Source organism: Crinia signifera, chromosome 5 (assembly GCF_055691185.1).
Source record: "Crinia signifera chromosome 5, ASM5569118v1, whole genome shotgun sequence".
Classification (NCBI taxonomy): domain Eukaryota; kingdom Metazoa; phylum Chordata; class Amphibia; order Anura; family Myobatrachidae; genus Crinia; species Crinia signifera.
Genome location: NC_139221.1, coordinates 55,698,966 through 55,712,466, shown reverse-complemented (window position 1 = coordinate 55,712,466; position 13,501 = coordinate 55,698,966). Strand labels below are relative to the sequence as shown.

The following is a 13,501-nucleotide window of genomic DNA, read 5'->3' as shown; positions in this document are numbered from 1 at the left end:
AGCAGCGGGGACGGGACGCGTAGTGGCGGCTATTAGATTTTTAAAATACTTGTCAAATGACCGGCCGCTCTGATTGGCTGAGAGCTCTCCGGCCAATCAGAGAGCGGCCGGTCATTTGACAAGTATTTTAAAAATCTAATAGCAGCCACTACGCGTCCCGTCCCCGCTGCTGCTATGTGTAAGTACACTGCCCGGCCAGGTCAGCAGCGCTCACCGCACCCGCCCCCACCACCTCTGGCCGCCCCCACTACTCCTCACCGCCCTGCAGCTCCCCGGGTTTTTTTTTACATGGGATAAATCGCATGCGATTTATCCCATGTAAAAAATGGCACATCAAGTGCCAAATTGTATGTGAGCCTCCCGAGATCACATCGGTAAATAATCCAGAATAAGCCATTAAAAAAAAAAGAGTTGCGCTTATATTATTGTTTATTTACAGTGTATTTTGTTAGAAAAATATTTTACAGGTTAAAAAAAGACAAATTTATAGCGTGCACTTAGTATACAGCAAAACCTAGGTCTATCACACGTCGCCATGAAAACACTCGTCCTCGACTATGTTCAACTTCTTCATTGTTCGCCATCGATCTTTTAGCATGACTCCTGTACGGTTGTTAAAATTAAAATGAAGAAGTATTTTACGCCACTGTCCTACACCGTATCTTTTCACTCCTTTTTTCAATAGTTTGTCTTCTTTCCATGTCCACGGCTAAAGAAAATAAAAAGCAACATTTTTGTATAGGCAAAGAGGTCATAAAACCACAGCAGAAATGGACAATGATTTACAGTAAAAGAAAAGTATTGTCTGCAAGAAACACTGACGATAAAAATGTTACGTACAACGGAATTGACCATTGGAGAATGAAATTAGCATACTTCTAATTAGAACTTTAAAGTTTAGGTTTGGAAGCATTCTTGAGGAACAGGGAAAAAGATATTCGACGAGCCAAAGAAAGAAAAAAGTAACACCTAGCACTTTCGCATCATTTAAAAATATTTATCCAGTACTTATTTCAACCATTCTAAAAGTTGCATACACATCGGGCAATTTTTTAAAAATGAGATTGTTCATTTTGGGGCTTTTAAATGATATTGTTTAAAATATCGCCCAGTATGTATGCTGTAAACTATGCGTTCTACCACAAGTCTTTAATGACACCCCCCCCCCCCCCACCACAATTAATTTTGTCAATGACTGCATGCTCAGAGAAGACCGAGTGACATCACTGAGCATCGTTCAAGATATTGTTCAGTAGGTGTTAAATCGTACACACAGGAGCCCCACCAATATGGTTAACAATATCGCTGGTGCCGTGAAAATCACCCTGTGTGCACACCTTTACTATTAAAAAAAATTAGAAAATTTAAATAGAAGTTACTTTTGTATATGTCAAATATAAATATTGAAATTCATGTTAATATTTTTTAAAGTAATTTAGCCAGTTTATGAAAAAAAATCTGATATAAGACTCTAATAATACCCTAGGATATGCCCCCACGGATATTGTAAGGGTTATAGTTGCAAAAGCATTGAATATTTAAATACACACCCCATAAAAAGTTGAATGTTAGGAACACTTATGTTTATCATATCGGTGCCTGATAATAAAAAAACAATGATATACCAGCTCAGAAGATCAAAAATAACTGTTCCTCAAAAGGGGGATTAAAAAAAAAAAAAAACACACAAGACTGCAGAACTTTCTTTAGTTAGTTCATTCCTTTATTGTTAAAATTTCTTACTAAAGCATATTAAATTAAGGAAATTGCACTGATTTGAAAAAAGCATTAGCGATTTCCTAATACAAACTTTCAGATACATATATATTAAATAACTATTTACTGAATTATAAATGTTCCATTATAAATATATTATATACAGTTTATTTCTTTATGTACTCTTAGGTCATCATTAAAAATATCAGCTATGTAATTTAGAAATAATTAATGAATACAGGTATTTATAATAGATTAAGAAGTGAATATGTATTAGAACATGTATTAATGATGGATGCTTTTATAAATTACATTAGGAGGTGAGTGTTATACATTGCCATTAAACACATTCTGCACCTTCCTTCAAACTAAAATGATTATATACATATCTCCAGATTGCAATGATTGTTGGTTCCTTCCAAAACTGTCTATATAGACAATGTGGATACTGACTAATGACACGTCAGGTGCCCATACACTAGTGCGATTTGTACCCTTTTCATCAGATTCCAAACGCACCAGCCTGAGAAATCAGGTGAAATTGTCAAATCGCATGTGTTTAACCTCCGATTCCGTTCCAATACGCAGTCCTGTGCGCATCAGATCGGAGTTCGCATGGGTTGTCAGAAAGATGTAAAAAAAACAAACAAAAAAAAAAAATATATATATATATATATATATATATATATATATATCCCAGTAGCTTTGTATAGGATCACATACAATACTTTGTAAAGTACATATAACATGCCAAACATGTTTTATTTTTTAATTACTATTAATGTTTTGTAGGCAATACACATTTTTATTTAATATAAGAAGTTAAATTGGCATTTTTAATAAAATACAAAAACAGAAGACAATTACACAATGAAGTCTGAAGACATGAGTTCTCAATAGAACCAGTTACAAACATCCTCTTCACTGACATTTACCAAGTTCTTGGCAACATTAAAAACTACAACTCTGTACATGAACAATTTTATTATACTCCTCACTGGTGTTTTGTTGATTTACATTGGATGGGCTAAGACAGACAAAAACATACATAAAAAGCACAAAAGACGAAACAAAAGTGTAGTATGATGTGCCACATAGCAACATCTCACAACACAGTGTATATTTGTGATTTGTATAAATGAGCCACGATAATGTGAGCGTCCACATTGATAGTAAAAGGACTGTAAATGTCACGTACGAGTTTCTGTTATGGCAGGAGAGATCACGTCATTGTGAGCACAGTATGGAGCTTGCCAAAGGAATGTACAGCTTCTGCAAAGTGCCGAAATAACAATGCTGCTTTGTGATTTCTCAATGGGTGGCACGCAAAGGGTTCAACTGATCATTGGCATCAAGGGCAAGAGTTTGGGGCCCTGCAGCCGTATGTGCTATAAAAGGATCACGGCCTAAATTCAGTTGGAGTGGTTTACCGACAAATACCACAATTGTAAAACAAATTCATGAAGTAAATGGAAAAAATATATATATTTATTTTTTAAACCAGCCAGAAATTTTTGGTTTATAAACTACTTACTAAATGGACCGAAAGGCATAAGAAACATTCAATATTCACTCTGCAATCTAAGCCAAAAGGAATACAGGTGCGGGGGCCCTCCTTAATCCTAACGGCCATGTAGCAATCCAATCCAAGCAGCTTTGTAAGAGGTTAATAACTGCTCCAAACAACTGCCTTAATTTATTTTATTTATTAGGAGAATATTTGAACATTCAGTCCCTGCCCCAGTGGAGCTTACAATCTATATTCCATACCACATGTACACGCACACAGACATTCTAGGGTTTTGTTGGGATCCAATTAGCCTACTAGTAAATTTTCCACGCAAATATGGGGAGAATATACAAACTCCACACAGTTAGGACCATGGGGGGAAACGAGCCCATGACCTCAGCGCTGTGAGGTAGTAATGATAACCATTACACTGTCCGTGCTGCCCAAATGGTCCTAACCATTGAGGCAGTTGTTTGGAGCAGTTATTAACCTCTTGCCGTCTTGTTTGGATTGATATAGATAATATATAGTTTCACGCTGGCTTTTTTCAAGGAAGTGCAGTACAAACATACATACAAATATTCCTTATATACTATGGGCAGCCATGGTATGATTTGTTTCATTGTATGTACTGTTTGTTCTTGAAAAAGCATGACCGAATGCAACGTCTAGCGGGAACCTCAGTGTGGTTGTGATTTCTTTGTAAGAGAGACCCGTGAGTACCGCCTTACATCAATTGGATGAATTTGGTAATGGCCAATCCTGGAGGGCACCAGAAACAGCACAACTTTTGTGGATATGTTCCTAAAAAATAAATAGTAATATACTGTATATTGGTATACCGAGCTTAGAGAGGGGCAAAATATACCAGGCATAAGGACGAGCCCCATTACAGACCATCCAGTAGTATAATATAATACTAGCAACCCATCCCTGCTTCGCATAGGTACATTTTTTTCTAGTAAAGGTGATGTTTGTAAACAAGAAATTAGTGACTTTGAAAATTTCTTTATAGACCACATTTGTTGTATTTCCTTGGAGTAAAAAAAAAAATATATATATTAAATTTTTATTTAACACGCGAAAGGGCCACAGGAAGTTGTCCAGGAGAAAATATTCCCCACTTAGGTGAACTCCAGCTACTTGAAGTATTCGACCTTGTGCTTTATTTATGGTCATGATAGAGCAAAGTTATTGGGAACTGGATTAGTTTCAAATTAAATGGTAAATTTGAGGAAATAATCAGGATTCGGGGTAATTAAGCAGTCTCTCCAGTTCCACAGCCAGCAAGAATATTACCCTCAATGAGAAAGCTTTTCAGTTTTAATTTTCAATCCAGCTGATATAATTCAAGTCACTTCATTTGCATGGCACATGCTGAATGGTTGGCTATGATAAACGGATTTTGCCCCACTCCCATACAGGATAGGGCGATTGTAAATATATGTGACCCTTCCAGGAGACGAGCACTACTTTATAGTGAAAACCGCTCAAAAGTTCACCCAGCGGTTTTCAAGATTATGGTGTGGAGACAGACAGACAGCTGTGCTTCAGGGACTTTGCTTTATACTATGTAAAAATAGAGAGACACACACACAGATGCAACTAAGCTTCAAAAGTGATAAAATGGATAGTGATCAACCACCAGCCAATCATCTACTACCTGCCATGTCAAAAACTTTGTTTAAAAAAATGTCAGACAGGAGCTGATTGGCTGGTTGTTTATCACTCTACATTTTATCACTTTTGAAGCTTAGTGCATCTGGCCCACACACACACACACACTATATAAATACAAAACCCACAGGGCATTATACAAATGACATAACTAGATGTAAGATCAGTAAAATTCTGATAAGATCAGTCGGACGTCTTTATTGTGTCTACAAATCCTTTACCCCAGAATCCCCCAAGGTGTAGAACCATAAAGGTGGACATATACACGATGTTCCTGAAAATACCCTTTCACCTAACATCACCCAACGAGACAAATGCCCAATGATAACTACCTCTATCTACCCATCTCTATACCTCCCTCTCAAACATTAAAGTAAGTATTTATGTACTGGCCATATTTGTAGGTTTAATATATGTGTATAATCACATATGCATAGCATATTAATATAGAGATAAACATCCGTTATATTACATGGAGTGTGATCGGACCAAAGCTGTACAAGCACAAGGATCCCTGATCAGAATATCACACAACAGATCACAGACGACATCATTTCATACTCAGCATTTAGGGAGCGATGTTTCAAGCCTTGAAAAGTGCTAAAACAGAGAGTGATAAACCCCCAGCCAATCAGATCCTGTAATTTTTTTCAAACCCAGTCTGCAACATGGCAGTTAGAAGCTGATTGGTTGGTGGTTGATCTCTCTCCATTTTATCACTTTACAAGGCTTGATACATCTGGCCTTTAGGCTGCTTTCTAATAAGCATGTGAATGCCCTATGGTAAATATATTATCTTCAAGAAGGTGCTAAATAAATAAGTACAATCTAATTGGTTGCTAGGGGCAACATCCCATCTTCAATAGGACTCCCATCTTAGTAAAATTACCCCTGTATCTATTCACATACGTTTCACTATTCCTTATGCTAGAAGCAATCTAGTATATTCACACTATGGGCCTGAATCACGTTGGATCCGTCCCCGGCATACTTGCTCCGGGGACTGATGGTTCGGCTATGTGCATGTGTATGGCCGATTATATGCATGTGCAGGTGCGCTATACAAACACCTTTGGCGACTATCACCATCAGCGAGGTGTTTGCATGTGAACGCCCAGCGTTTCATAGGTGTCCACATGTAACCGCTGGGCGTTCCCCTGGAAACACAAGCAGGCCGATGCCTGCCGGGGGCGGGCAGCCGACGTCACGTGGTCGACATGGACCCTTTAATTATCATAACGCTTGCCATGCATCGGGACTGGTTCCTTGCTTCTTTCAGCACACTTTACCATCCACATGGACTAAAGTATGCAAGTCCCAAAAAAAAAAAAAAAAAAAAATCAAGTTGACCGCTTGATCCTAGCTCTATCAGCCGAATGCCATGCATGAGGCCAAATGGAAATGCAGTACAGTGAACTTTATATTGGGTTCAGTGCACTAGCCCTTATTCTTAAAAAGTCACTTGATTGTACTGGGGAAAAAGAACAAAAAATAGCTGCAATTATAAAAAGATATCATTATACACAAATACTGAGAAATTGTGTAGAAAAGCTTAAAAACATTTAGGGAAAAGGAGTTCTATAGGAAATGATCAGCAGGCCCGTGTCTAATGGAACAGCACGCAGCACACGGGAACACTCAGGGCACATACAATGCAATAAGCTGAGTTAGAGGGACACCTAGAGCTGAAGCAGCAGAATGGACACGATAAAGTGGAAAGTGAAAAGTTCTTGTTCAAAGATTTTTTTTTCTTTTCATTTAGATTTATTGGAGCTCTTGAAAGCAGTGAATGGACCGGCATGTATGCCGCCATGGTCCTGCGGCAATTCACCAACACTTCCCCATTGTTGCACAGGGCCTTTGTTTAATTGTTTTATCCTTATTTAAGTGCATTTTTCAGCTGTTGGCTGAGTAGCTTCACATATGGAGAAAAAAAAAAAAAAGAGCCCCTTAATTTCAGACAAAGCACAGATCTATGAGAGATTAACACAATGCAGTAGCTACATCTTATACCTGCATTGTTTAAATAAATGGAGAAGAAGGTTGGTGAGGGAAATCTGCACTAGGTGGGGTTAATTAGTTTTCAAATATTTAGATACGGATAGTAGATAGGGAATATAACTGACTGTAATTTAGGGAATGCCTTCCACGGTTAACATTGCAAACAAGCTGCTATTTTTAGCTTAAAGCCTGATAAATGTAATGGTCAGTGGTGCACCCCCGAGTTTATTGGAAGTTTAACATGAAAAACAAAAAGAAGAAAGAAACTCGGGTGGGGTGCACTCTTAATATCCCAATCATAAAGTTGTTCAAAAGATACTCTATAAATTTTAATAAAATTTTTTTTTTATTGTGTGTTTTTTTATTATTGCTGAGTGTTTAACCAAAATTACTAAATAATATTAGAACAAATTTTTTTTTAATTAATCAATAATTAATTACTAATTAATAATCAATAGATTTGTCCTGGCGGTTTTTTGAATTTTTTATTCAGGATTTACCTATTATGCGTAGATATGCACTGAGAAAGCTGACCATCATATATCCTTATTGCCTTTATCCAAAAGGCAGTCTCAGTTTAGTCTCAATTTAATATTGAGATAAGGATTGTAATCATAGATCAGCATAACTCATAATTCTAAAGAGAAACAAAGCATAATAATAACTTTTAAATACGCATAAAAAAATCATTCACTTAATGTGCAGTATATCTTAATTTCAATGATTTTATAATTTTTAAATTTTTAATTTTTAGTTGGATTCTCTCCTCTAGTTGCTATGCATAATGCAATTTATTTGCTCTGTGGTCTAGAATGGCAACAAAACTGTAATGTAGTGCAACTGCTAGCGTACATTGTAGCAAAAACCTCTGTTATGAAAGGAGAACAATTACCAGTTTCATAAACCCTGTCTGCAATGCAAGTTCACCTAACACACAGTGCTAATTGGTCACAGGTGTATGTATCATGCACCAACTATCAATGGTATAATTCAGGCGCCAACATACATATTTAAATGCAGATACAGAGCATTCGCAATTTGCACAATGATGTAGCTAAACAAGGTAAACACCCCTGGATACAAGAAAGCAACGGAACTGCTCTATCTACTTCCAATAACTTCACCCTTCAGATATAATCAAGACCAAACGCAATTCTCACAATACTGCATCCCTATTCCAAACGGCCACGCATTTATTATTGCTCAGAACACTCATTGATAGTTAAGGATGACTTGCACCTGATTGCGTCGCCTTTTTAAACAGATGGCAAATAACATAAGAACATGCTATATACTAGACCATTGGCAATTGCAGCTTAGAAGGTACACAGGTTAATTACCGTTTAACTATAGTACAGGTTCATTTGTTAGTGGAATAAAGACACTTGCGTTTTTTGTCAAAGAGATGAAACAGAGTTGCTACATGCATAGCCAGTAGTTAAACCCACACTGCGAGAACTTATTGCATGACACAGTCGACAGTACATATAAATTTAAGGTGTGTTAACAAGCCTGTCTGTGTCAGTCAAATGGGGCTGGGGTGACCGAATAGCAAGGCAGTCACTTCCCAGATATATTACTGTATACGTTGCCGCCTTACTGATATTAGCAAAAGAGCAAATGCTGTGTCTGACAAATAAGGGGAGAGAAACAAACAGCCGCACAGTGAATGATTAAGTAAAAAGAGAGAGGGACCACTGCCCTGTATAAGGAGCCAGGCCGAGCGGCCGAGATAGTGAAGCTCCACAGGGAGGGGGACCCTCTTTACCAGTCCTGTAGGAGGTAGCGATGTCTCCTGTAGCCGCACTTGGATGATTTTCAATTTCGTGCAGGAGAGCGCTCTGCCGGTCACGTGTGCACACGTGAGCGGCTTCTGTGACGCGCGTTTCGCCGGAGCTTGGTCACACAGGCAGCGTATTGCAGCTGCTCTGTTGTGAATCTTTATGTTGGGGCACAGCCAATCAGTGATTACTTCTGATCTGACGCTTTACTTTTGCTTCATTACCTATTTATGGTGTGCCTTTGCAAAATCGAAATATAATTAAATAGTTATCAAATTTACTGCCATTAACGTTTTTGAGTCAATGAGCTATTTTGAAGATACATCACCCTAAAAAGCCGTGAAGAGTATTTTTGATTTTATTGTTTTTTATTTTTTATTTATTATTTAGATTTTTTAACTTTTTAAATTTTTAATTTTTCGTTGTTTACTTCCCATACTCTCATTAGTAATGAAATTTCTACTTACATGGTACCTCTTTGTGGTGTACCTCGGCAGCATCTACATATGATTAGATATTTATCAGATTTACTGCCATTGTCACTTAAAGGTACATAACCCTAAATAAATCGTGAAAAATATTTTTGATTTTTATTATTTTTTATTTTTCTAAAGATTGTGATATTATTGCTTCATTATTTGGTTCCTCATATTCTCATTCGCACTGAAATTTCTGCCCATATGGTGCCCCTAAGTTGGTGCAAGGCTGAAGAGTTCTTTGGCTTTTTTATTTTTAATTTTTTTTAAGATTTATTTATAATACTTTATATTTTGTTTTTTATATTTAATATTTAATTTCCAATATATGACAGTGTGTATGATTGCCTGCATCATTATACACTCAACTCTACCTACCTGTGCTTGGTGCTGCACAGATAGGTTTGGGTAATTCTATTACATATAATATATTAGACTTAATCATACACTTTTACTTATTTGATGTCAGGATTTTGTCCTAAGAGAGCTCAATCTAGTCTGGCAATGCCACTCCGTCTCACCCAAAACTGCATCCCTTTCTATTAGATGTGTCTTACAATAAAGTGAATATCAGGAGACAAACACTAATGTTGTCATAGTAAATATGTGAAAAAATCATAGATTAAGGTGCCAGCAGGCATGGAAAAAAGGAAATAATGTGATGAAAACATAAGTGGATGGAAATAAAAGTGAAATCATTGTGCCAAACCAAAATTGTGAATAGTGGATACGGGGAAAAAATTATAAGATAAATATTGAATAAAGTCAATACATTAGATGAGTGAAATAAAACAGTGTATCTTGGGGTCAACGCACAGATTGGGTAGCGGAAAAAGTACTAGAAAGAATTTACTATTGCCTATGATGCCTATCACTATGTACTGTGTGTGTTAACCAATACAGCAATAGGGGCCAGTTAGCGTAGGGCATGTGCTCTTTGATGGGAAAGAGAATATCATTTCCAGAGGTTAAAATAACCTCTGTTTGATCATATGCTAAGTATGGGGTCATTTCATGTTAAATGAGATGTCAATGATGTTGATATTATAGAGATTACCAAGGATATAAAACTACATATATTACTGGCCTATTCTGGTCACGAAAGAAACACACCATAATTGATGTATTCGTTCATCCCAGCAGGGCTTACTGTACCCAGCTCGAATGTCCACTGGCTTTCCTTTTTAAGGAGGGCTTGCGTGAGGTCGCCACCTCTGATTCCCAGACCAATTTTTTCCAGACCACAAATCTGAAAGTCTTTAATCGAACTCCCATGTTTCGTCACAAAATGCCTTGCGACTGATGTTATCTTCTTGTGGTTCCTCAAATCTGTCGCCCCGTTACGAATGGTCCCCACATGTTCGAGGACCCTATGTTTAAGGGGGCGTGTTGTCATGCCAACATATCTTTGGCCACAGGCACAGAGTATACAATATACAACGCCTTCTGTTTTGCAATTGATGTAATCATGTAGTTGGATAGATTTGCCAAATCTATTGGTGATACTGTCCCGTGTCGTCATGAATTGGCACGCCTTGCATTGCCCACATGGGTATGTGCCTATTATGCGGTTTCTTGATGGTACTGTTCTCACAAAGTGGCTGTTAACGAGACGATCTTTTAAGTTCTTAGCTCTGCGCCAACTCATAGATACTCTAGGACCCAATCTTCGCGCTAGCGTTGGATCCAGCAGCAAGGTTGGCCAGTGTCTCTGTATTATGTCCTTGATGGATCTCCACTCTTGACAGAAATCGCCGTCAAAGCGTATGGTTGGGTCTTTTGCATTTTTGTTCTTTCGATTAAAGATTAGGGTTTCTCTATCCAATTTCATAGCATTCCTCATGGCTTTTTTGGTAGAAGTGTGGCTGTAGCCCCTTTCACGGAGGCGATGGATTAGTTCTTGGCCTTGTATCTTGAATTGTTCTTCCCCTGAGCAGTTTCTTCTTAGCCGCAAGAACTCCTCCTTAGGGATGTTCTCAACTGTGGGGGGAAAATGCGCGCTAGTTTGATGCAGCAGGGTGTTGGTGGCCGTGTCTTTTCTATAGAGTCGAGTTGCTATTTTATTGTTCTCATCTCGGTATATTTTTAGGTCTAAAAACGCCAGTTCTTGTTGGCTAATGGTATGGGTTAACCGGAGATTGAGATTATTGATGTTAAGATGTTGTATGAAGCTTAGGAGCAGTGTTTCATCTCCTTCCCATATAAGGAAAATGTCGTCGATGTACCTCAGCCACATCGCGACATGTGAGGTATACCGCTCATTCTCCTCACTGAACACTGTCTCACGCTCCCACTGACCCAGGAAGATGTTGGCATAGGTGGGGGCACAGGCCACCCCCATAGCCGTGCCCCTGACCTGTAGGTAGAAACGGTCGTTAAATGTAAAGATGTTGTGGTATAAAATGAACTTTAATAGTTTGATAAGAAACTGTTGAAACGGTTCCTGTTTGATTGTGTCCATAAAATAACTGACCGCCTCTATGCCCTGATCGTGATTTATGGAGGTGTATAACGCCTCTACATCTAATGAGACCAAGAAGTGATTGTCATCCAATGTGATATCGTGAAGCCGTCGTAGGACATCTGATGTGTCCTGCACAAACGAAGGCAAATTGAGAACAAAATGTCTAAGATGGAGGTCAAGGAATGTGCAGGCCTTTTCCGTAAGGCCGCCATTGCCTGACACAATCGGCCTTCCAGGAGGGTCTTCAATTCTTTTGTGCACTTTCGGCAACATGTAGAAAGTGGGCATAACTGGATTGTTGCATTGTAGATATAGATGTTCTTTAGCTGTAATTATACCTTCTGACTTGGCCTCATCAAGAATTTTGTGATATTGGTGCTTGTAGTTCTCCATAGGATTGAATAAAGTGGAGCTGTAGCAGTTAGCATCATTCAATTGACGATAGGCCTCTTTAAGGTATTTATTTTTACACCACAACACAACATTCCCGCCCTTGTCACTTGGTTTGACCAGCACATCTTGCCATTCACGTATTTCTTTAATGGCCTTACGTTCTTGTGCACTGATGTTAGATTTCATCACCTGTCGGTCTTGATTACAATGGAGACGATCAAGTTCTGAGGAGACAGACTTCATAAACACTTGAATTTCAGGGCTGTTGGTATCACTAGGGAAGAAGGTAGATTTCAATTGTACTTGTGGTCTACTGGTGCTTGGAGTTGGTGATTGGGGACTACATGTCAACCCGGTGTCCAATTCTTCCAGTGCCAGTAATGCTTCTTGTTCCTGTTGATCCACTCCCAAAGATAATAGATTTTGATCTGTCACTGGGTCTTCTTTTTCAAATATTTTAGTTAACATCAATTTTCTGCAAAACAACTTTAAATCACGCTCCCACTTAAATCTCTCAAAGTGTTGTGAGGGGGAAAAGGACAGTCCCTTTTCCAGAATTTCTCTTTGAGTATCATTCAGTTCATGTTCCGAAAGGTTGATCACTTTAAGTTTCTGTATAGTCGCATTAGGAGATATTATGATTATTGGATCAGCATGACCATTTTGATCAATACTCCTTAATGAGGGGGTGGTTGTCTGTAGTATCAGCGTCGCCGAGTTGTTCTCAGTGGGTAGCGCTGCTGGGGTGCCGCTTCCCAAAGTTGCTGATCTCTTAGATCTTCCGCTGCCCCGCCTCGTCTGCCTCTTCCTCGTTTTGGCTTTGATCTCCCGCCCTGGTTGTCGCCTAAAAAACGCTGACCATGGGATGAGCCTCCTCTCTGGTACCTTTCCCCTTGCTGCTCTCTTTCATTGCATTGCAGACAGGGTTTATGAAACTGGTAATTGTTCTCCTTTCATAACAGAGGTTTTTGCTACAATGTACGCTAGCAGTTGCACTACATTACAGTTTTGTTGCCATTCTAGACCACAGAGCAAATAAATTGCATTATGCATAGCAACTAGAGGAGAGAATCCAACTAAAAATTAAAAATGTAAAAATTATAAAATCATTGAAATTAAGATATACTGCACATTAAGTGAATGATTTTTTATGCGTATTTAAAAGTTATTATTATGCTTTGTTTCTCTTTAGAATTATGAGTTATGCTGATCTATGATTACAATCCTTATCTCAATATTAAATTGAGACTAAACTGAGACTGCCTTTTGGATAAAGGCAATAAGGATATATGATGGTCAGCTTTCTCAGTGCATATCTACGCATAATAGGTAAATCCTGAATAAAAAATTCAAAAAATCGCCAGGACAAATCTATTGATTATTAATTAGTAATTAATTATTGATTAATTAAAAAAATTTTTGTTCTAATATTATTTAGTAATTTTGGTTAAACACTCAGCAATAATAAAAAAACACACAATAA

At 38.0% G+C, this 13,501-nt stretch overlaps 1 protein-coding gene across 2 annotated transcripts in view; it reads right to left on the bottom strand.

Moving 5' to 3' along the window:
• Positions 1-420: 420 nt before the first annotated feature.
• Positions 421-13,501, bottom strand: part of TERF1 (telomeric repeat binding factor 1) — a 43,294-nt gene continuing 30,213 nt past the window's right edge. The window contains exon 12 of one of the 2 annotated variants that reach the window (XM_083187251.1): positions 421-709. In XM_083187251.1, the coding sequence (XP_083043377.1) occupies positions 524-709 (186 nt within the window). In that variant the 3' untranslated portion in view covers positions 421-523. Of the gene's footprint in view, positions 710-6,638; positions 6,819-13,501 lie in introns of those variants that run through there. The other variant, XM_083187252.1, reaches the window with a different exon arrangement.